The 25,514-nt window shown below is 34.0% G+C and overlaps 2 protein-coding genes across 7 annotated transcripts in view; one reads left to right on the plus strand and one right to left on the minus strand.

Annotated features, from left to right (window-relative positions):
- LOC110674038 (cadherin-87A) overlaps positions 1-25,514 on the minus strand; it is an 869,996-nt gene that overhangs the window by 513,313 nt on the left and 331,169 nt on the right. The gene's annotated exons all lie outside the window — the stretch shown is intronic.
- On the plus strand, positions 11,557-13,835 carry LOC5577040 (limulus clotting factor C). 2 transcript variants are annotated; one of them, XM_021837339.1, is made up of 6 exons: positions 11,557-12,525; positions 12,591-12,824; positions 12,881-12,954; positions 13,010-13,101; positions 13,159-13,380; positions 13,457-13,623. In XM_021837339.1, exons 1-6 carry the CDS (start codon positions 11,856-11,858, stop codon positions 13,527-13,529), a joined length of 1,365 nt encoding a protein of 454 aa, XP_021693031.1. In that variant the 5' UTR covers positions 11,557-11,855; the 3' UTR covers positions 13,530-13,623. The 2 variants fall into 2 exon arrangements, with proteins under 2 accessions (XP_021693031.1, XP_021693030.1); XM_021837338.1 differs by having other exon boundaries at positions 11,574-12,525; positions 13,159-13,403; positions 13,457-13,835.

Below are 25,514 nucleotides of genomic sequence, written 5' to 3' on the forward strand. Positions count from 1 at the left end.
CTGCGATAGAAGCTTACTTTTCGGATGTTCCGGGTTCCCGGAACCGGGTATGAATAACTAAGCGATTTGAGAATCTCTATTCACAGTCCACGTGAAATCCTGTTCAACAATATGAGGACGGTTCAGATTACTTGTTTAGTTACAAAACTACAGGTCGTCAAAGTAAGGGTCTCTAAAGGGACTTTTTTCATATGTAGCAGATTCCCGGTGGCCACAGTGACCAAATCCGGATCTCCGGGAGGGTTTCTGAAACTAGACATGTGTGTCCTTTATTTAAGCCCAACAGAATTCGGTAAACACACTGATTTTTTGCGAGCTGTTTGAATTTTCGGGTCGAAAACGACCCTAAGTCACAATTTGTAACTTTTTTTATGGAAGCTACCCTAGGGGACATTCAAAACTTTTGTTTCCGCAAAAACAAAATTTCCCACAAAAAAATAATTGTCAGAAAGTTTCAAATTGCTAGGTTATTTCAGTCAAAAGTTACATTGATTTGTATTTTGAAATGGGTCGAAAAAGACCCAAGATCCTTACTAAGGTTAAACTTCCGAGACGGTGCTTGTGCTGCCCTAAGCTCAGTAAAAAAGCGTTGCAGTTCCATGTCATTCATTGAACCTCTTGCCTGGGGGAATAATTCGAGACTGTATACTAAATTTAACTTATTAATAAAAACACTTCTCTTGAATTTGAACACTTTCTTTATAACATTCATACATCTAAAAGATGTACATCTTTTAGTAGTTGTTGGAAATTTACAGATCATATTTTTCAACTGAATGATATGTAACCTCATGTCATCTCTTCGTTTCATATTTTTACAGAAATGGAACACAAACTAAACGCGTGCAAATGTGTAATGGTTTTCGTTTGTTTGGAATTTTATTATTTATTATTTATTATTTATTATTTATTATTTATTATTTATTATTTGTTATTTATTATTTATTATTAATTATTAATTATTAATTATTAATTATTTATTATTAATTATTTATTATTTACTATTTTACTATTTATTATTTATTATTTATTATTTATTATTTATTTATTATTATTTTATTATTTATATTATTATTTATTATTTATTTATTATTATTTATTATTTATTATTTATTATTTATTTATTTATTATTTATTATTTATTATTTATTATTTATTATTTATTATTTATTATTTATTATTTATTATTTATTATTTTATTATTTATTATTTATTATTTATTATTTATTATTTATTATTTATTATTTATTATTTATTATTTATTATTTATTATTTATTATTTATTATTTATTATTTATTATTTATTATTTATTATTTATTATTTATTATTTATTATTTATTATATTATTATTTATTATTAATTATTTATTATTTATTATTTATTATTAATTATTTATTATTTATTATTATATTTATTATTTATTATTTTATTATTTTATTATTTATTATTTATTATTTATTATTTTATTATTTATTATTTATTATTTATTATTTATTATTTATTATTTATTATTTATTATTTATTATTATATTTATTATTATTATTTATTATTTATTATTTATTATTTATTATTTATTATTTATTATTTATTATTTATTATTTATTATTTATTATTTATTATTTATTATTTATTATTTATTATTTATTATTTATTATTTATTATTTATTATTTATTATTTATTATTTATTATTTATTATTTATTATTTATTATTTATTATTTATTATTTATTATTTATTATTTATTATTTATTATTTATTATTTATTATTTATTATTTATTATTTATTATTTATTATTTATTATTTATTATTTATTATTTATTATTTATTATTTATTATTTATTATTTATTATTTATTATTTATTATTTATTATTTATTATTTATTATTTATTATTTATTATTTATTATTTATTATTTATTATTTATTATTTATTATTTATTATTTATTATTTATTATTTATTATTTATTATTTATTATTTATTATTTATTATTTATTATTTATTATTTATTATTTATTATTTATTTATTATTTATTATTTATTATTTATTATTTATTATTTATTATTTATATTTATTATTTATTATTTTATTATTATTATTTATTATTTATTATTTATTATTTATTATTTATTATTTTATTATTTATTATTTATTATTTATTATTATTATTTTATTATTTATTATTTATTATTATTATTATTATTATTATTATTTATTATTTATTATTTATTATTTATTATTTATTATTTATTATTTATTATTTATTTATTTTATTATTTATTATTTTATTATTTATTATTTATTATTTATTATTTATTATTTATTATTTATTATTTATTATTTATTATTTATTATTTATTATTTATTATTTATATTATTATTTATTATTTATTATTTATTATTTATTATTTATTATTTATTATTTATTATTTATATTATTTATTATTTTTATTATTTATTATTATTATTATTATTATTTATTATTTATTATTATTATTTATTATTTATTATTTATTATTTATTATTTATTATTTATTATTTATTATTTATTATTTATATTTATTATTTATTATTTATTATTATTATTTATTATTTATTATTTTATTATATTTATTATTTATTATTTATTATTTATTATTTATTATTTATTATTTATTATTATTATTTATTTTTATTATTTATTATTTATTATTTATTATTTATTATTTATATTTATTTTATTATTTTATTATTTATTATTTATTTTATTATTTATTATCTAAAATTATTTATTATTTTTATTTATTTATTATTTATTATTTATTATTTATTATTTATTATTTATTATTTATTATTTATTATTTATTATTTATTATTTATTATTTATTATTTATTATTTATTATTTATTATTTATTATTTATTATTTATTATTTATTATTTATTATTATTATTTATTATTTATTATTTTTTATTATTTATTATTTTTATTTTATTATTATTATTTATTATTTATTCTTTATTCTTATTATTATCATTTATTATTTATTATTTATTATTTATTATTATTTATTATTTATTATTTATTATTTATTATTTATTATTTATTATTTATTATTTATTATTTATTTATTATTTATTATTTATTATTTATTTACCATTTATTAATCATTATTTATTATTAATTATTTACTATTTATTATTTATTGTTTATTATTTATTATTTATTATTTATTATTTATTATTACTACAGTGGGATTCCGTTTTTGGCATGCTCCGTTTTTGGCACCCCCGATTTTGGCAACAAATTGGATCCGTTTTTGGCAACATTTTTGAATATCATTAAAATTTGTATTTTTTTGTAAATATTTTCATATCTGTTGCTTTAATCAATTGAATAACCGGTCAACTCAACACCGATCACATTCCAGTGCTCCATTTTCGTCGATATTCTCCCAAATCTCAACAACGACTAAGGGTTCCCGTACGCGCTCATTTAGCTCGGGATGTTTATTGGTCATGCATTCGCAACGTTTAATGAGACCAATAATCCAACTAGAATGCAATTTATTTTCTTAGGCATTCATACTAAGTGACCAGCCCACTTGAGTCTGCCTGGTGATACACTAAAAAACACTTTTCTTCATATTTGGAACAACTTGATTAAACACAAGCATCGACGTAAGAGAAACTAAAATTCTATGACTTATACCGAATTCAATCATAAATTTCATATATATATATATACAGCAAACTGTTTATCATAACTTTTTAAGGAATTTCATTAAGTAAATTGCGTTATTCTAGAGAATTGCAGAAGCTTCAATATGCAATCCATAAAAAACAGTGCATATTGTACTACATTCTATATTATGTTTTAAGAATTCTACTTTATTCTCAATAATATCATTAGAGTGTGCAATAAAACGATTGACAGTGTTTTAAATTTTTTGTCTGTAGTATGTATATTGATGTCTCTGCGTTAACTATTAAGAGCTACGTTACCTCTTTTTAGAGATTCTGTGAGACGTTAGATTTGTTACGAAACGATCCAAATTCCTAGCGGACACTGTAGGTTTCTGGCGGGATCCTGAGAACATATAACTGGTTATTGGGGATTATGGTCAAAATCTGGTGATCCCAATAAACTCTCAAGAATGCTAGGGGCGTTCTGTAATTTTCTAGCGGGATAATGTAGATTTCTAAGGATATTTTGAGTATTTCTGGCGAAATCTTGGTGATTTCTAAAAGGTTTCCAGAGGAATTTTGAGGAGTGCTAGTGTTAGTCTAATAATAATAAACATTTGAAAATTTTTGTCGGAGGCTTGAGATTTTTTAGCAATATCGCAGCGGAATTCAAAGATGCTCCTCCTTCCTAGCAAAATGCTTAGCGGGATGCTGAGAACTCTAGGCGATATTCTACGGGTTCCTAGCAAGATGCTTCAGTGTCCTAGCGTTTTCCTGTAGATTTCTTACGAGCACCCGAAGATTACGATCAGGCTCTTGAGGTTTCATAGCCATATCCTGTAAATTTCTGTTGATCTCATAAGGTAAATGTAAAACGTATATCAAGCTCAATTATAACTCATTTCAAGTAAAAATGATATTCTGCAAAATTCTTGTTTCTGCAAAATTACAAGCCGCGTTTATGGATCACCCCATGTTTATGGTTGTTTATGTTTGCCCTTTTGACTTCAGTCAATCATTCATTATGAAATGCTTTACACTTTATCAGAAACAATTGAGCAATTCTACACTTAATGAAATCTTGACAAATTTGTCGCTAAAGTTTAAAAGTTAAACCGATTTTTAATGTTCATCAAATACAAAAAAAGCATGCCGTTTTGCAATACTCAGCGCTTTTGTTTTGTAAATACGTCTGTTTAAGAACGCAGTAATACATTTTATTCCTATCGTATTCTTACATAGTTTTAGGAAAATGTCGAGTTTTTGAATGAAGGTCATTGATGCGATTATTGATTTTGCTTGGCCCACTCATACAAATATTGTACATAAAGCTTCAAAAAAAAAACATTGAAGATTTTTAGGCATAAAAAGTAGGTAAAACGTTCGCCACAATTAACGTTACGGGGCAACATAGCACAGTATAGTCGCACCGCCACCAAACCGGATCGCGCCAGTGAGACTCGCGACGCGCCTCAACTCGCCGCATTTTGATATCAGTTTTTGAGTGTGGCGCTGCATTCTTACGATTTTTATGAACACAGCGCACTATTCACATATTAGCTGCGATGCTCGGGGCGCGAGAAAATAATAATTTTAAATAAGTGTTGGTCTTGATTTCTATCGGATGCATAATACAACCCTACGGAAAACTCCTTCGAAGTGAACCATACCGAAGTCTTGATGCTATATGATTCCATAAAGATCATGTAACAACATTCTAATGATGTTTTCAAAACCAATAATTGAAAAATAAAATTTATAATATGGGTTCCGATTTTGGCACAGTTCCGTTTTTGGCAACTGAAAATTTCGACTTTGTTGCCAAAAACGGAATCCCACTGTATTTATTTATCATTATTTATTATTAATTATTTACTATTTATTATTTATTGTTTATTAATCATTATTTATTATTTATTATTATTATTTATTATATATTATTTATTATTTATTATTTATTATTTATTATTTATTATTTATTATTTATTATAGAAGTTTTACTAAGATAATTCGCTCTGTTTATTTTGAATGTATATTCAAGTATTTGTAATATAAGTAATTTTTAAAACATTAAAATATTTGTAATATTTCTTAAGGCAAAGTAGGCCGTCATTGAAATTTGTACGCGTCGTTGATGATTGTTGCTAATTCATCTCACTTCATCTCACGATTTCGAATCAAAGAAAATCAGTTGGTTTTGCACTGACACAGCTAAAAAAGTATCAACAAACTTTGTGTATGTTACCGCTTACTTTGATACTTTTTCAAGTCAATATAAGACTGAGTTTTATCACTTTGAAATGCAAGCTAAAAATCATCATTGTTGCCAAAACGAATGATGGGCTACTTAGCCTTAAGGGACAATATCATTGACGTCTGGGACTAGAAGCGCCCTCTGGGCTATAGCAACGCTCCCCTCAAAAAGGGACGACTAAGAATCTCAAATACGACGACAGGGCTGCTTCAGGTGAAGATGAATCGAAGCCAAACTTAAAATTTTCAAGAGCACAAATCTGGAGAACCGAACATCCGTTTGAGCTGAAAACTTAATCGATTGGTCATTAGCTGGTGTCGACCAATCGATTAAGTTTTCAGCTCAAACAGATTTTCGGTTCTTCAAATTTGTGCTCTTGAAAATTTGAGGTTTTAGCTTCGGTTCATCTTCACATTAAGGGGCTCTTTGCGGTATTCAGGGGTTTCCAATGGACTCTGAAGAGATTTTCAACGCAGCTTTCGAAAAGGGAAATAAGCTTTCCCAGGACCACTAAAATTCTCAGGAGTTTTCATGAATTCCAAGTACGCCTACGTACTAGAACATGTTAAATTTTCGGAAGTTTTGTGTTATCGTCTTGGAGGTTCTTTATCATAAAATTTTCTTAAATTCAATAGTACACTTATATGCAAGGAATATTATACTTTGGTCAAGAAAGATTGAATTTAAACCGTACCTACTTCTTCAAAAGACCATGTTTAAGGCTAAGCAGCCCGTAATTCGTTTTTGGCAACAATGATGACTTTTCAGCTTGCATTTCATAGTGATAAAACTCAATCTTGACAGTTTATATTGACTTGAAAAAGTACCACTGCACGCGCTAACATGCATTAAGTATGCTGATACTTTTTCAGCTGTGTTAATGCAAAACCAACTGATTTTCTTTGATTCGAAATTGTGAGATGAATTAGCAACAATCATCAACGACGCGTACAAATTTCAATGACGGCCTACTTCGCCTTAAGGACTAGAACTTAACCCTTAAAATCCCGAAACGAATCTTGAATTTTAAATAGTTACAATTTGGAGACTAGTAGATCAATTAATCTGGAATAAACTCTGTAGATTTTATGTTTAAGTAATAGCGAAATATATTAAAGTTCAGAGCAATTGTCAACATTTTTTTACTTTGATATCACTTCAAGAGCAACATTTTGCTTTTAAATTAAGCCATATACCGTTTTGTCTCAAATTCCGAACAGACTCATATTCCGAACACTCGGTTTTGTATGGCGGCTTGGTTGAAATGTTTCGCTGAAATATGTCACCAAATAACAAAGAAATGGCAGTCAATTGCAATTCAATTTTAAAGGCTCCAATATAATTCATACCGCATGAGTAGTGATGATTCTCTAGTTTGAGACCAATAGAACAAGCTCAGATTGATTTATTTGCCAAATTATTCATTTGAATACGATTTATTCGTTGCTGTTCGGAATTTGAATCAGAGTGTTCGGAATATGAGACAGAACGAACACAGTGTTCGGCATTTGAGTCAAAATGTTGTTCCATACTTTTACGTAAAAACAATATTAAAACTAATAAAATCAACATAATTATTGGTACACCCAACATCTAACAGGTAGACTTTTGCGATGAAATTAAAATTTACACAAATATCAGCTAATTTATGCCAATCAGATGCATTTGAAGTCCCTGTTGGCCTTAAGTGTTCGGAATATGAGTCAAAACGGTATTTGGCTGAAATTTGAACACATTTTTGTAACAAAAAAAAGTCAAACGTTCCACATGTCCTGCTCTTAAAAATCAAAAAAAAAAAGTTTTCACCATGAGTGCGCCGCTCGTTTTGGATACTGAGGCCACATAGAAAAGCTTAGAAAAGAACTGAGTCAGAGCAGTTGCTAAAACTGAGCAATGATATTTACCGCCTGAACGATTTATTTATTTATTTATTTATTTATTTATTAAGGTTAAATATCTCAATAATGGCGGCCATATTATGGCCAACTTGTGCTCCTACTCAAATTTTCGAAGGCACTAAACTGGTCTGTCAACTGTAAAATGGAATTATCATTTTAAACGAAAAAAAAATCTAGTGGCCATCTTGAATTCTGACGCCATGTTGCTTCTAAGCAATAGAATGCGTTTTTTTTTCAACCAAGATAGTAGTTATCATGTTGAATTGAAATTGAAATCGAATTAAAGCTAGTAGTTGTTCCTAGGAGGGCCAACACTTCTCATACTTACTTACTTGATACTTGATGGGCTACAATTCGCTACGATGAATCTGCGCCGAATGGATGAGTCTTCTCCACTGGGCTCGGTCCTGGGCCAATCGCTTCCAGTCGCCCTGAACGTTAAGTGCCCTTAAGTCCTCCTCAACCGCAAAAAAGCCATCGTGTGCGCGGCCTACCACGAAGTCGGCGGCCTCGTCCGGGTTCTCTGTTGAATATTATCTTTGCTTGTCGTTCTTCCGGCATACGGGCAACGTGACCAGCCCAACGCAGCCTGCCGTGTTTTATGCGCTTGACAATATCCACCTCTTTATACACTTGGTACAACTCGTGATTCATGCGACGCCGCCAGATGCCGTTTTCTAGTTTACCGCCGAGTATTGTTCGCAGCACTTTACGTTCAAACACCCCGAAAGCTCTCCGGTCGACTTCCTTCAATGTCCATGATTCATGGCCATAAAGGACAACCGGAAGGATCAGTGTCTTGTATAACGCGAGTTTTGTTTTCGTTTGCAGGCTACGGGACTTCAGCTGGTTACGGAGCCCGTAGAAAGCCCGACTCGCGGCTGCAATACGTCTTTTCACCTCGCGGGTAACATCAATATCGCATGTCACTAGTGTTCCAAGATACACAAATTCTTCCACCACTTCAAACTTATCACCACCTAGCACCATTTCGCTACCACTAACACGTCCGGACCCACGTTGACCACCAGCTATCATGTACTTCGTTTTTGTGGTGTTGATCGTGAGCCCGATTCTCGCTGTCTCCCTCTTGAAAGGCACGAACACCTCTTCCACTGCCCGACGGTCAATCCCGATGATGTCGATATCGTCCGCGAAGCCAAGGAGCATATGAGAACGTGTGATAATGGTACCGCTTCTCTGCACACCGGCTCTCCTGATAGCACCTTCGAGCGCTATGTTAAACAGCAAGTTAGAAAGAGCGTCACCCTGTTTCAATCCATCTAAGGTTACGAACGATGATGAAATCTCGTCCACCACCCGCACACTTGATTTTGATCCATCAAGCGTTGCACGAATCAGTCTAATCAGCTTCGCCGGAAAGCCATGTTCGGACATAATTTGCCACAACTCGTTTCTCCAACACTTCTCATATAAAATTTATTTCACCGCCATTTTGTTCTTAGCCAGTATATCAATAAAAATAAAACGCCATATAATCAAAATATTATTCAATTCAATTGTGCTGTTTCAAAAAAAAAATACAAAATTATATAAATAAATACAAATAAAAGCAAAATGCCGAACATGAGCAAAATTTTGAAATTCTAGATATTTAAGTGGGTTATAGTAACTTGTCAATAGAAGGAAATTTGAAACACCTTCAGAACAAAAAGGCCAATGATTAAAATCGACACATATTCTAAAAATAGAAGAGATTTTTAAGAACTTGTTGAAAATGATACAAAACATCGCAAAATAAAATATGTTCATACAATTTAAACAAATGTTTGTGGTGAAAAATTATGCTGCAGAATGAATTTCAAGAAAAAAAAATACTGTTAAGAAAAATATCTGTCACCCATAATATTTTAAATCATGTCTGTGGGATGAATCTAAACAATTTTTTATTTTGTTTTATATAGTTTTAATGTATAAGATACCTGCATGAAAATTTTATTTTTTGTTGTTGTTTTTTACTAAGCTTAGTAAAAAAGCGTTGCAGTTCCATGTTATTCATTGAACCTCTTACCTGGGGAATAATTCGAGATTGTATACTAAATTTAATTTATTAATAAAAACACTTCTCTTGAATTTGAGCACCTTCTTTATAACATTCACACATCTAAAAACATGTACATCTTTTAGTAGTTGTTGGAAATTTACAGATCATATTTTTCAACTGAATGATATATGTAACCTCATGTCATCTCTTCGTTTCATATTTTTTACAGAAATGGAACACAACCTAAACGCGTGCAAATGCGTAATGGTTTTCGTTTGTTTTGGAATTTTATTATTTATTATTTATTATCGAGGTTTTACTAATATCCATCGCTCTGTTTGTTTTTAATGTTCATTAAAGTATTTGTAATATAAGTAATTTTTAAACATTAAAATATTTGTGATATTTCTTAAGTGACAACATCATTGACGTCTGGGAGTAGAAGCGCCCTCTGGGCTATAGCAACACTCCCCTCAAAAAGGGACGACTAGGAATCTCAAAAAACGGACTGCTTAAGGTGAAGATGAATCGAAGCCAAACTTCAAATTTTCAAGAGCACAAATCTGGAGAACCGAACATCCGCTTGAGCTGAAAACTTAATCGATTGGTAATTAGCTGGTGCTAGGTGCTGACCAATCGATTAAGTTTTCAGCTCAAACGGATGTTCGGTTCTTCAAATTAAAATTTGAGGTTTGGCTTCGGTTCATCTTCACCTTAAGGGGCTTCTTTACGGTTTTCAGGGGTTTCCAAGGGACTCGGAAGAGATTTTCAACGCAGCTTTCGAAAAAGGAAATAAGCTTTCCCAGGACCACTGAAATTCTCAGGAGTTTTCATGATTTCCAAGTACGCCTACGTACTAGAACATCTTAAATATTCGGAAGTTTTGTGTTATCGTCTTGGAGGTTCTTTATCATAAAATTATCTTAAATTCAATAGTAAGATACACTTATATGCAAGGAATATTATACTTTGGTCAAGAAAGATTGAATTTAAACCGTACCTATTTCTTCAAAAGACCATGTTTAAGGACTAGAACTTAACCCTTAAAATCCCGGAACGAACCTTGAATTTTTAAATAGTCACAATTTGGAGACTAGTAGATCAATTAATCTAGAATAAATTTTGATGTAAGTTGATGCGGTTAGTTGGTCTTACAGTCTATGGATGAGACATTTCTCCTGACCCCTCTTCTTTTTTAAGGTAACGCGTAGACAGGAGGGGTCCAAAATTGGCCTCAAACGGATATCCCAACATCCAAATGAGCTAGAAGGTTGATGTCTTTGACAAAGATATTCAGCAGATCAAGAGCTATCTGGCGATGAGGATTCTGTTCAGCATTTTCCCACTAGATGGCGCTAGTGACAAATTTTCTTCAATTGTCTGTATCTCAAGATCCTTATCCATCTAGTTTATAAGGATCTTGAAATACAGACAGTTAAAAAAAATGTCACTAGCGTCCCCTAGCGAATGGATTCGCAATTAGATTAGCCTTTGATCTGCTGCACAACTTTGCCGAAGACACCAACCTTCTAGCTAATTTGGATGTTGAGATATGCATTTGAGGCGAATGTTGGACTCTTCGTGCCTACGCTTTTTCCGTTACCTAGAAAAGGGGGAGAAGTCATGGCGATATCTCACCCAAGGACTGTAAGACCAACTAACCGCATTTACTTCACAATTTAGTTCATATTAATTGATCTACTAGTCTCCGAATTCAAGGTTCATCCCGGGACATAACGGTTAATAAAAATAAAAAAAAAATGAAAGTAGAAGGAGCTCACCAATTGGTAAGGTATTCCTCGTCGCATATTTTATTCGCAAGCAACTTTGAATGTTAACATAATTGCCGCCTTGAAATGAGTCGAGATACCGCTGTGCCTACGCTAACCCTTATCAGATTTGATTCCTCTAGGTAATCCCCCGCGTTGAGCCGTGAATCGAAACAAACTTGTCTAGCTAGAACAGTTGCAGTTCCCGCTGCGTCGAAACAAGACTATACAGCTCGATTGATTGAGATTCTCAAACACTTGAAATGAGTTTTATCACGAAGTCATCGCTGTTTGGATTACTCATAGTGGCCTTACCGATCGCGTCCTACCACTGCGGCATTCGGAAACATGACTTCGCCCAACTGGTGCACCGTGGCTGGAAAGTGGAAGAAGGCCAGTGGCCATGGTACGGGGCCATCTTCCACCGGCAGCCGCCCAACGGCAACCTTTTGTACGTCTGCGGAGGAAGCCTGTTGAGCGAGAAGCACCTCTTGACGGCTGCGCACTGCGTTGTCAACCGGAAAACCAAACTTCCGTGGCCGGTAGCTCTGCTCGAGATTCATCTAGGGCAGAAGAACCTATCGGTGGTCACGGACCAGGTGCAGATTCGGGATGTGAGCAAGATCTACGTCCATCCGGAGTATTCAACCCATCGGAACGACATAGCGATGCTGGTGATGAGACTTGCCGTGGCCTATACGGACTTTGTCATTCCGGCCTGCATCGATCAGAGGGCGGACCGGGACCTGAGGGATCTTGAAGGCCAGCTCGGGTGGGTTGCCGGCTGGGGCACAACGGAGATGCGGAACGTTTCGGATGTTCTCCGGATGGCGTCACTGCCGGTGGTGAGTTATCTGGCTTGCACCAAGAACGATGCGGGACTGTTCGCGAGGTTGGTCAGCGAGACCGTATTCTGCGCCGGAGATCTGAATGGTGATTTTTAGGACTGAGTAGGGTGGCTGGGAATCGAAGAACTGATTTCGATGTGTTCGTTGTAGGAACCAGTCCCGGGACGGGCGACAGCGGTGGCGGAATGTATTTCAACGATGGTGACCGATGGGTCCTCAGAGGGATAGTTTCTTTTGCGAAGATCGATGAGCAGAAACAGGAAGTGGATACTTCCAAATATGCCGTATTTGTCAACGTGCAACGGTTTTTGACGTGGATCAGGGAGGTTATGGCAGAAGATGCACCGGAAACGGAACGGAGACCACAGCGTATTAGTGAAAGAGGTATTTACTGAGTTTCGTACGGGCTTATGAGTTGAGTTGAACGTTTCCAATTCTAGAATGTGACAGATTCAAAGGGCTGGTGAAGAAACGTAGAAATGGAATTTGTGAAAATGCCAGGCATCCTCACACGGTAAGTACCGCATAATGAGTTATATTCAAATCGTTGAGAATGCCGTTTCTTCCAGGTTTTTGTTTCATATGGAGGAAATAAAACAGATTTTTGCACCGGTGTTCTAGTACACGAAAGCTACGTACTCTCCACTTGTTCCACAACACGGTAATTCAAAATTTTGTCCCCGTGCATCATCATGCACTCTTACATCTTTGCGATCAGTTCCAGTATACCCAGAATAGTTCAGATCGAAGGTTATGGCGAGATAGATATTGAAGAGGTAATATGTCATCCGCAGTACGATCAAATTGAAAAAACCAACGATTTGGCCGTCTTCAAATTGAAGGAGCCAGTGAAACTTGCAAGCAACTTTTTGCCGGCTTGTATGGCGAACAGCCAGACCGAGAATCTCTACGACGCACTCGTCCAAACTGCGTACATGTGGTACAAAGTCAACGAAACAACGGGTATTGTCAGATCAAATTCAACGTTCAAACGTGTTCTAACTTCCCTCATCCAGGTCAGGCAAAGTTTTACGAATCCGACGAAAATCAACTCATCGGAGGCAAACGGTGCGAAGTGCTGGCGGATGATCCGGACGTGTTGTGCTTGAATAATACCGATCCACTGCGGACCGAAACGTACGGATCAATTGGGTCTCCCCTGCAATCGCTCAACCGGCGAACTTGCATGTCCACCATTGTCGGTGTGATGGCCTATTTCGTGAAGGACCCTAACGACCCTGACGGTAAACCCGTGGTCGATGGCTACGCGAGAATCGTGCGTCACCTGGACTGGATCGAGGGGGTGATTTGGGGTGAAGATGTCGTGGAATCATAGGGAGATTGGACTGATTAAACCAACATTTCTATTGGAGGAAGTAAACCTTGATCCACGAACAGGAAAACGAAAAAGCTCTCTGATAGAGTTCTGGAGAAGTCGATAGAGATATAAAAATCCTAATAATTTTCCTTTGGATGCATTTCTGTGAGCATTTTTTTAAAGAACATGTAGAAGATTCATTCCTTTAGAAAACTATGGAAGGATTTATTTAGGAACTGTTGAGAAAATTGCTAGTCACATTTCTATTAATATATTACCAAAAGTTACACAAGATTTAAAAAGGATTTTTCAGATTTGTTTTGTTCTCCTCTACGAATTCTTGATGATTTTTTGGGATTCCTTCTGGAATGCCTTAGAATGGTTTCTTAAGAAATTCGTCGGTAGATTTTTACCCTGATAACATGTATACCTTATGGATATTCTAAAAGAATTCTCAATTGATTATTCCTGCATTTCACCCAAGAATTTCCCAAGCAATGATTGCAAAAAGCCCTTCTTGATTTTTTTGAAAAAAAACTAAGAACATATCTACAGAAATTTTCCTGAAGGGTATTTTGGAAGTTTGTCGATGAAGTCAATGCAGGAATTTATAAATTAATCTCTATAAAAATACTTGGCAAAAATCTTTTTTGATGTATTTAGCAGCGATTGTACTTCTTGTGTAAAACATTATAAAATTGTCTGAACCACTGCAATTTGTTCTCTTTTAGGTTGTCTGAATGAAAGCTTGTTCATCTCTAAAGAAATTTATTAAGGCAACCTTAAAGCAATTGCTAGATCAATCGTGAGATGAAATTTAAGGAAGATTCAAGAAGTAATCTCTGGAAGATTTCTGGAGAAGTCGATGGAGATATAGATATAAAAACATTTAAAAATGATCCTTTGGATGCAATTTTGAGGAGTCCAAAAATGCTCATCTAAAAGAATGTGAACATTCTTTTTAAGAAAATGTAGAAGAAATTGAAGATTAAACCCCTTTAGAACACTTTGGAAGGATTTCTTTCGGAACAATCGGGAGAATTGCTGGGCAAATTTCTATTAATATATTACCAAAAGTTTCACCAGAATTAAACATGATTATTCAGATTTGTTTTGTTTTTTTTTCCCTACGAATTATTGAAGAATTTATGGGTTCTTTCGGGAATGCCTTAAAAATCTTTAGAAATTCCTCGGAAGATTTTTGCTCTGATTACTCTAGGAATTTCTTATGTGTATCCTGGAAGAATTCTCAATCGGTTATTGCTGCATTTCACCTTAGAATTTTCCATGCAATGATTGCAAAAATTCTCTTCTCGTTTTTTCGAAGAAAGTACTCAAGCTATTTTAGGAGAAAACCTAATTTTTTTTTTTCTATTAATACCTATTTCTAGAATCTAGAAATACCTAGAAGAATTCTTAAAACAATTCATAATGGTATGTCCATAAATAATACTGGAAAGCGCCTAGAAGAAATAACGGCAAAAGTCCGAGTAGGATTTGATCGAGTGATTCATTGATGAAATATTATACGACTTTTCGGAAGAATCACTTAAGAATTTTCTTGAGAAATCATTAGAGAAACCTTTGTGAATGTTTCCTTCATAAACTAATCAATCTGATACATCAAATTTATATAGAGCATGGTAAAGAACATAAATTTAGGCAATTTTGCAGTCGTTAGTACCAAATATATGTCGATGCGGGAAATGCTCACAAAATCATCCTCTACTTCTTGACATTACATCTCCACTGCTGGTGTGTGCTGATGGAGTCCTTTTACATGATATAAGATTTTTTTTTCTGCTGAAGAAGCCATTTTCCATTCGAACGTATACATTATCAATCGTAGAGGTCATATATAGTTTTTCGCTTCCAAATTCCGTTGAAACGTGGCTTGCCACATTGGGTAAGCTGGTGTCATATGTATAAAATCCCAAAGTTACCTGTCTGTTAGTAACGCTCGGAAATTTTTCACTGAAATGTTTCATTGAGATCCACGACGTTAAATATGGAGCGGAAGAAACACTATAACGGCGTTTTAGACTGAAATTAAGGTCAGAGCCTTATAACAGTAGTAAATCAACGTGCCGAAGTGAGTACTGTAAGAACATAAATGTAGGCCCTTTGCAGTCAGTAACATGCGTATGTCGAGGTCCGGTAAAGTTAACAAATTTGTAATTATCTATGAAAACCCAATTCGCTTGATTAAGTTTCCATTTTGAATTCATCGCTTCTAAATTCCGTTAGTTCGTTACTAGAAACGTTAGGTAAGCTAGTATAAAATCCCTAGCTTTGCTTCAAAGCTTCTTTGCTTGGGATATTCGCTACTACGAAGGTAATTACAACAATTGCCGCTACGCGTGATATTTTTTACAAGGCAAAGCATAGGAATTCAAATTTAAAACATAAATTTTCTGTTATGTGTTCTAAATTTGATTTTCGAACAGTTCTGATGCAAATAAATAAAACTGTAATACGGTTCTGTTTCATTCTCGGCAACCAGCTTGTTCTAAATTTTGTGAACACTACAAAAGCAAATTGAAATTTGCTCTGTTTGGCTCGTTGTTTGGTTGCATCGCATAATTTATTATCTCGCCCTTAAAGCCATTGATAGCCGAACAAGTAGCTCGTTGTGTTTTAGCGAATCAGTGGACCAAGATGAATATAATCACCACTGGGAGATATGAGAGTATCTTCTCTTCTTCGTAGCATTGTTAATTAACATGTATCCATTCGTTTGCCCAATAAGAAGCTACGCACATGATTACCAACGGCTTTTAGGGCGAAATCATAAATTATTCAAGATTTGCCCCAATAGTTCCTTCTGGGACGTTGTTGAACACACTGTAGAAATTACTACAGGATTGCACAAAGTTCTTCAAGAGGAATCTCTAGAGTGATTACTCAAGAAAACAATGGAAGATTCGTAGTTGAGAATTTCCTAGAATAATCCATAAAATAATTTCTGGAGTGATTATTTGGAAGGAATGTCTGTGGTAATGGCTTAAAGAGCAACATAAAAAACGACATACGAAATCCTGGAGGAATTATTGTAGGATGAGGATTTTTTGGTGGAATCCTTGGATGATCCCCTATATGTACTATAACTGTAGAAATCTTCAACGAATCACTGTAAAATTTTCTGAAGCTCTTCCTCGAAAAATCCGGAAGAAATTCCTGAAGAACTTTCAAAGATGTCATGTAAGAATCTGGAGGAAACTCAGCAGCCCTTTTGATTTTTTTTTCCTAGGTTCTCCATGAATTCTTGCAGAAATTTATTCTTGGTCAAGTAATCCGTGGTAAAATTCATAATTTCGAACAGTAATTTAAGATTAATAGCCGAGACTGTGATATGGAAAAATATATTTAATAAATCCGGCGTCTGTCATCAGGGTATGTGGTATGTAGGTTAATAACCTTTTAATGAAATCCTGATGGGTTTCCTGGAGGAAACTGGACGAATTTCGAAAAAATCCCAGGAGGAATATCAAGAGGAAAAACTTGAGAAGTCCTTGGAAGAACACATGGAACATTGTCTGAAGAAATCTACTATTTCTGGAGGAATTCATGGAGGAATGTTTAAAGTAGATCCTGATAGACTCCATTGAATATTGACTGGAGAAATCTCATGAAGAATTAATGTAGGAATCCCTGAAGGGAAATCAGATAGACATTCTGAAGGTATCTTTGGAAGTATAATTGAAGGAATTCGTGAAGAAGTTCCTGTTAAAAATTCTTAAAAATACAAAGATACATTTCTGAAAAAGTCCATGGAAGATATCTAGGAGCGATATTTAGAGAGGGAAAATTACTGGAAACAGAAAAAAAATTGTAGTAACCCTTGGAAGCATTCTTGGTTAAATTTCTGAAGGAATCACTTGCTGCATTCCTGGAGGACTCCCTGGTGCTATCCCAGGAGCAATTTCTGATGGATTTCTCAAAATAATCCATTGAAAGAATCCTGTTGGAATCCCTTGTGGAACGCCAGTGGAAACTAAGGAAGAATTAAAAAAAAACTGATGAAAGCAATCCCAGATAAAATTACTGGACCAATCTTTGGCAGAATACCTTTTCGAATTTACTTTGAAATATCTTATGCAATCTCTGGTGTAATTTTTAGAGTAATATCTGGAAAAATTTCTTCAGGAATATCTGGTAGAACTTCTGGGGGAATTCCTGATACAATTGATTTTGAAATCCTTATGTGAATTACTGTAGGAACGCTTGAGTAACTTCCTGGCAGAATACCTTGCGGGATTCCTGGAGAAATCTAGGGCAGTTTTCTGGAAGAATTCCGGAAGGAATTACTGGCGGAGTTTATGGAGGAATTCCTGGCGAAATTTCTGGAGAAATTACTGGCAGAATTCTTTAAGGAATTACTGGCAAAAATAATTGTGTTTCAGTGTGTAGTAATCACCGGAAAATATCAACAATCTCTAAATATAACAATCGACGGTGACTTAAACCCTATAGAAGAAATAATGGAGGTATTGCTGGAGGAGTTTCTGAATAAACCACAGGTGTAATTTCTGGAAGAATCCATGATGAAATTGCTGGAAAAAATTTTATCGGACTTCTTGAGGTTATTGGCGGAAATTCTGCCAAACTGGTGGGTTTGGCAAAAGACCACGCTTTCAGCGGAATTCTATGGCGAGATTTTAGTGGAATTCCTTGAAGAATATTTGATAAAATCCTTGGAGAAATTTTTTTAAGGAAGCCCTAGGAGAATTTCTGAAAATATACATTGAGAAATTCTGAAAACACCGTTGTTTTGAGGAACCATTGAAGTAATTCTTGAAGAAAGTGTGGAGTGTTTACTTAAGGAATTCCTGGTAGAATTACTGGGGAAACTCTGAGAAAAATCCTAAGAGTAATTCTCGGAAAAGTCTCCGGAGGAATTCCTGGAAAATGTCTGAAATAAATTTTACTTGGTGAAATGTTTGAATTCGTAAAAGAAATATTGAAATCCATGTAGAAGTTCTCGAAAGTATCTGTTATTCTTTGTCGAAATGATCTAAGATAAATTCCAAGAGAAATACATTAAGTAGCTGAGGGAGAAATTCTTGAGGGAATCGTTGGAAAAATTCCGCAGAATTTTTTGAGGAATCCCTAAAATAGTCTCCGGAGAAAATTCTTGAAGAAATTTCTGAAAAATGTCAAGGTGAGATCTATAGAGGAATTACTGAAATTCCTACATGAAAAATCTCTACAAAAGAAATTCCTACAAAAAAAATCTCTTTATTATTAAGCGGTGAAATTCCCCTAATCCCTGAAAAAATGCTAGAACTTTTGGGAGTTCCTTTAGGATTTCTCGGAAGAATTCCTGGAAAAGTCTCTGGTGTATCTATTTCTAAAATATCCAAAATGTTTCATGAGGAAATTTTGGAAGAAATTCTCTAAATAAATGCAATCTCTGGACGAGTTTTCGAAAAAAAAAATCATTGAATCATTTCCTGTTGAAATGTGAAATTCGTTGAGAACTACCTGAAGGAGCTTCTGGAGCTATACCTGAGAAAATCCTAGGACAAATTTCAAGGAAAAATCGTGGATGAATCTCTTGAAAATTTTCAGAAAGAATTCCTGGAGGAATCCGTTGAGGAACTCTGAAGGAAGAATTCTCGAAGAAATCTCCGTACGAATCCTTGAAGACAAAATTGAATTGAGATATCTGTCCAGGTGAAATCTTCGAATAAATTACTGAAATGCTTGAATTATTTCTGTAGGGGTTTCTAGAGAAAATCTGTGGAATCCCATTGAGAACTCTTTGAAGAAATCTTTGGAAGAATTACTGGGTATTTTTTTAGAAAAATTTCTGGGAAATATCTGAAATATTTCTTGGAAAACTTTTATAAAAATCCTTGGAGAAAGTACTGTAATCACTGAAGAAGATTCCGGAAATAGGAGGAAGCCTTAGTGAATCCCCAGAGGAATCTTCATTGAAATTTTTGGAAGGATGAATCTTTGGTAGAATTTCTGGAGTATTCTCTGGAGGAATTCCGGGTGGGTTAAATTTAAATCATTTCATGGTGAATTCTTTGAAGAAAGCCTTGAAGGAATAACTGGAATATCCGGAGAAGTTCTCGAAAATATCTCTCTGATCTTAGAAAAATTCCTCGAAATATTTTTGAAGTAGATTTTTGAGAAATTCCTGAGGGAATCACTAAAAAGAGTCTAGGAGGAATACGTGAAGGATCCTTTTTAGGAATCCCTGTACAAATAAAAGAAGCAAACCTTGGAAGAATGTCTGGAGGAATCCCTGGTGAAATTCTAGAGGAATTCCAGGGAAATTCTTGAATGAAACCTTGGAGAAAACCAGGAAAATGATTAAATCATGTCGAGGTAAAATCTAGGAAGGAATTACTGAAATCCCTGGATGAATAATAAAAGCTTAATATTGTTTTACCAAATTAGGATGATAGTGTTGTCGAAAATAGTATACCTAGATATAAGAAATTAATTAAATGTTTGTAATAACACTAATAAAGCATTTAAAATAATAATTTGTTGTAACGTTTAGTTTTACGAAAGTTTAACCAGGGTCTTGAAGAATTTTTATCGATTGCATCATTTATGATTATCATAAAAATCTTAAAATATGTAAATAATTCCAAGCAACTCTAAAATGTTGCTTGGGATAATAGTAAGCTTTGTGGGATGTTTTTTTTCTTTGAAAAGATAAAGGGTTTTCTCTGGAGAAAAAGGCAAAGCCAGCTAACTTTTTATCAGAGCAGCGTAAGCCGATTGTTCGTTTCTTTGCTAAAAGCTTAGATGTAGTTTGTTCAAACCTTTGGTCAATCTTTACTGAATAACTTACATTTTCCGTCACTCTCACTAGTCCAATGGAATCATATACCAACCTGAAAATAGAAGAAAAACAATATCATTAGCATATGCTTATTGCGAATCTAATTGAACAAAGTCAATGCAATTTCCAACAATCATTCTGCTGATTGGTAATAATCAATCGAGACAGACGATTGCCTAATGCCTTGTCTAACCCTTGAGGGCGCCTATCCACAATCCCGCAGAAGCAGCAGCAACCAATAGTACTTGTGCACCGTAAGCTCATCCTCATTTGGCGCTATTCCACTTAATTAACACAATCAATGTGGGCAGAGTGAGTCTGGATCTGAAGCACAGTCAGCAGAACCCGAGCAAAAAAGTATACCAAATCCAACTAACATGTAAAGTACCGAAAACCAATACCAAAAATTTCTATAAATAGCAGCTTTAAAATAACAAACTGGAGTTTTCTTATACTCAATGCTTAAATAAACGGAGCGTTCTCAAGTCAATAGCAAACTATTTAATTGCGATGGTATTTGATACCAAGAGGAAGCTTTGAAAATTTTCACATAATTTTCATTTTCAATAATATTTAATCAAGAAAAATCAGCTTAATATGGTATTTATCAATTCTTTATATTATTCATGATAAGTCTGATCCCAATAATAGCAAACCAAATCCAAGATAAGGTTTTGATGAATATGATATGCGATTGTTACAAGCTTGCTATTCTCGTCTGATCGGGACAGCACATCAGTACCACCCCGTTTTGGTTGATGCTCTAAGTATTTGCGGCTTTGCGGACGGACGCCAAGTGCCATTCTCCGTATTGTCGATTGAGTTAAACGTTTCAGCTGATTTGCGGTCGAGTTCCATCTCAAGTTAGCCCACCGCACTGCCAGTGCTTTTGCCACGACGAAACCATCACCCTTTGGGAGTGTTTCTGCTGTGTAATTGAGCTAAGTTTCCTTCCGTTGATATAGTATCTAGAATAAACTAAAAGTACTCAACAGGTTGAACAGTAGGGTGCGGATTGCTTTTTGAAAGTTCTCCTGGAGAGCAAGCGACGTAATCAAGATCAATCGAGTCTGCGTTGTGTGAGTGAGAATAGATATTCGTGTTCTGTCGAGCATGGATTACCAGCTGGTGAGCTCGTTTTGTGCTTAAAATAACACGTTGTTATAGTGACAACGTAATTTTTATGTAATTTTCAAACAAACTATGCAAGATGGTTTATCACTACAAGTCTCCCTTATGCATGTTTGGTATAATTATGTAAATTTCTCTGAAGGTCATAATTTATAACTTAAAAAATAACCTAAAAACACTTGCGCCACCTATAAATCTCTTGAAATTCTCGGCTCAATCTTCGAGCTTCCTCTTTTTATTTGATTTGAATTCAGAAAAAAACATGAATTATGGGTTTTGAGAAGTCTCGTTAAATAAACCACACCCTACTGAACAGGTGAAGCGGAAGAAAACACGCCAGGGCAGAACTTTTCCGTTTTCAGAGTTCAAACTGTCACTTGGTCATGTGGGAGCGACCAAGTGACACCTGTTTTTTTTTTCAAATTGACGAGCAGACCGGTATCGTGTGCCAATTAGTTGCATTTATCGGGAAGTTGCTTTCCTGTGGGTGTGTTAACACCACTCGATTGGTTTCAAGTTGTTGACTGAGTTGGAAACAAGGAATGAATTGCTTTGCAGATGAGGTATGAGATTCGGAGCGAAGCTCAAATCGTGACAGCGAGGATTGATGGGATTGATGGGAACCTGAGATGGCCCCAAAGTGCCTGTCAAAAACTTTCTTCTCTGTCTTCAACTTTCACTGTTTCCTAAAAATCTAAACTAACTTCGAGACCTTTCTCTTCTTTCCCAAAACGAGAGTCACCCGGAAAGGCTATCGCAAGCGATTATGATCGAACCGTTTGGAGTGCTTCTCGACTCGGTCCCAAATCCACTTATGTTCCAAGCCAAATGGGACCTGCTGCGGTTGTCTGCTATTTACCACTCGGTCTCATATCCCAACAGCTGCCGCATCATCCTCCGCTCGAGGGTCCTCAAAGTCAAAGGATATCCTACAGTTTCGAACTTCTAGAGGTTTTGCGGATCCAACTTGCACCTTCCCCCATAACCCACATCCTCCGAAAGAGGTCATTAACGTCGTTCTCATCGTCCTGTCATGGTCGTCCTTGGCCTCGTCACTGGACAGAATTTCTCCGTAGCATCGCGAGAAGAACAAACATTAAGACTCTCAAGTGGGGATGATATGAGATTCTGGCGTGACGGTCGCTATGTGGTGGATGTCAGTCAGATGGTGCCAGGTCGATCAGATTGGGAATGAATTTTGCGAGGTGGAAGGAAGCTTCTGTTCTGAAAGAGGTGGGGTCGAAGTGGACAGATTATGAGACAGTACATGTAGGATGACCACTTGACAAGTTTTAAAGGTACTCGTTTTGTTTGAACATATTGCAAGTGAATTGTAGAGAACAACAATTGAGGTGGACTTGAAACGGTAAAGATTTTTTAGTTTTCGTAGATTTAGAATCAGATTTGGATTGGATTTGGATTTGGATGTGATTTAGATTGGATTTGGATTGGATTGGATGGATTGGATTTGGATTGATTTGGATTGGATTTGGATTGGATTTGGATTGGATTTGGATTGGATTTGGATTGGATTTGGATTGGATTTGGATTGGATTTGGATTGGATTTGGATTGGATTTGGATTGGATTGGATTGGATTTGGATTGGATTTGGATTGGATTTGGATTGGATTTGGATTGGATTGGATTGGATTTGGATTGGATTTGGATTGGATTTGGATTGGATTTGGATTGGATTTGGATTGGATTTGGATTGGATTTGGATTGGATTTGGATTGGATTTGGATTGGATTTGGATTGGATTTTGATTGGATTTGGATTGGATTTGGATTGGATTGGATTGGATTGGATTTGATTGGATTTGGATTTGGATGGATTGGATTGGATTTGGATTGGATTTGGATTGGATTTGGATTGGATTTGGATTGGATTTGGATTGGATTTGGATTGGATTTGGATTGGATTTGGATTGGATTTGGATTGGATTTGGATTGGATTTGGATTGGATTGGATTGGATTTGGATTGGATTTGGATTGGATTTGGATTGGATTTGGATTGGATTTGGATTGGATTTGGATTGGATTTGGATTGGATTTGGATTGGATTTGGATTGGATTTGGATTGGATTTGGATTGGATTTGGATTGGATTTGGATTGGATTTGGATTGGATTTGGATTGGATTTGGATTGGATTTGGATTGGATTTGGATTGGATTTGGATTGGATTTGGATTGGATTTGGATTGGATTTGGATTGGATTTGGATTGGATTTGGATTGGATTTGGATTGGATTTGGATTGGATTTGGATTGGATTTGGATTGGATTGGATTGGATTTGGATTGGATTTGGATTGGATTTGGATTGGATTTGGATTGGATTTGGATTGGATTTGGATTGGATTTGGATTGGATTTGGATTGGATTTGGATTGGATTTGGATTGGATTTGGATTGGATTTGGATTGGATTTGGATTGGATTTGGATTGGATTTGGATTGGATTTGGATTGGATTTGGATTGGATTTGGATTGGATTGGATTTGGATTGGATTTGGATTGGATTTGGATTGGATTTGGATTGGATTTGATTGGATTTTGGATTGGATTTGGATTGGATTTGGATTGGATTTGGATTTGGATTTGGATTGGATTTGGATTGGATTTGGATTGGATTTGGATTGGATTTGGATTGGATTTGGATTGGATTTGGATTGGATTTGGATTTGGATTGGATTGGATTTGGATTGGATTTGGATTGGATTTGGATTGATTTGGATTGGATTTGGATTGGATTTGGATTGGATTTGGATTGGATTTGGATTGATTTGGATTGGTTTGGATTGGATTTGGATTGGATTTGGATTGGATTTGGATTGGATTTGGGATTGGATTTGGATTGGATTTGGATTGGATTTGATTGGATTTGGATTGGATTTGGATTGGATTTGATTGGATTTGGATTGGATTTGGATTGGATTTGGATTGGATTTGGATTGGATTTGGATTGGATTTGGATTGGATTTGGATTGGATTTGGATTGGATTTGGATTGGATTTGGATTGGATTTGGATTGATTTGGATTGGATTTGGATTGGATTTGGATTGGATTTGGATTGGATTGGATTGGATTTGGATTGGATTTGGATTGGATTTGGATTGGATTTGATTGGATTTGGATTGGATTTTGGATTGGATTTGGATTGGATTTGGATTGGATTTGGATTGGATTTGGATTGGATTGGATTGGATTTGGATTGGATTTGGATTGGATTTGGATTGGATTTGGATTGGATTTGGATTGGATTTGGATTGGATTTGGATTGGATTTGGATTTGGATTTGGATTGGATTTGGATTGGATTTGGATTGGATTTGGATTGGATTTGGATTGGATTTGGATTGGATTTGATTGGATTTGGATTGGATTTGGATTGGATTTGGATTGGATTTGGATTTGGATTGGATTTGGATTGGATTTGGATTGGATTTGGATTGGATTTGGATTGGATTTGGATTGGATTTGGATTGGATTTGGATTGGATTTGGATTGGATTTGGATTGGATTTGGATTGGATTTGGATTGGATTTGGATTGGATTTGGATTGGATTTGGATTGGATTTGGATTGGATTTGGATTGGATTTGGATTGGATTGGATTGGATTGGATTGGATTTGGATTGGATTTGGATTGGATTTGGATTGGATTTGGATTGGATTTGGATTGGATTTGGATTGGATTTGGATTGGATTTGGATTGGATTTGGATTGGATTTGGATTGGATTTGGATTGGATTTGGATTGGATTTGGATTGGATTTGGATTGGATTTGGATTGGATTTGGATTGGATTTGGATTGGATTTGG

Source organism: Aedes aegypti, chromosome 1 (genome assembly GCF_002204515.2).
Source record: "Aedes aegypti strain LVP_AGWG chromosome 1, AaegL5.0 Primary Assembly, whole genome shotgun sequence".
In the NCBI taxonomy this organism is placed as follows: domain Eukaryota; kingdom Metazoa; phylum Arthropoda; class Insecta; order Diptera; family Culicidae; genus Aedes; species Aedes aegypti.

What these genes read in the sequence shown, in the direction of transcription:
- LOC5577040 (XM_021837338.1), top strand. Translation starts at nt 11,856, where the DNA reads ATGAGTTTTATCACGAAGTCATCGCTGTTTGGATTACTCATAGTGGCC. An exon ending in CTGCGCCGGAGATCTGAATG is followed by an intron (nt 12,526 to 12,590) that starts GTGATTTTTAGG and finishes TGTTCGTTGTAG; the next exon opens with GAACCAGTCCCGGGACGGGC. An exon ending in TCCACTTGTTCCACAACACG is followed by an intron (nt 13,102 to 13,158) that starts GTAATTCAAAAT and finishes CTTTGCGATCAG; the next exon opens with TTCCAGTATACCCAGAATAG.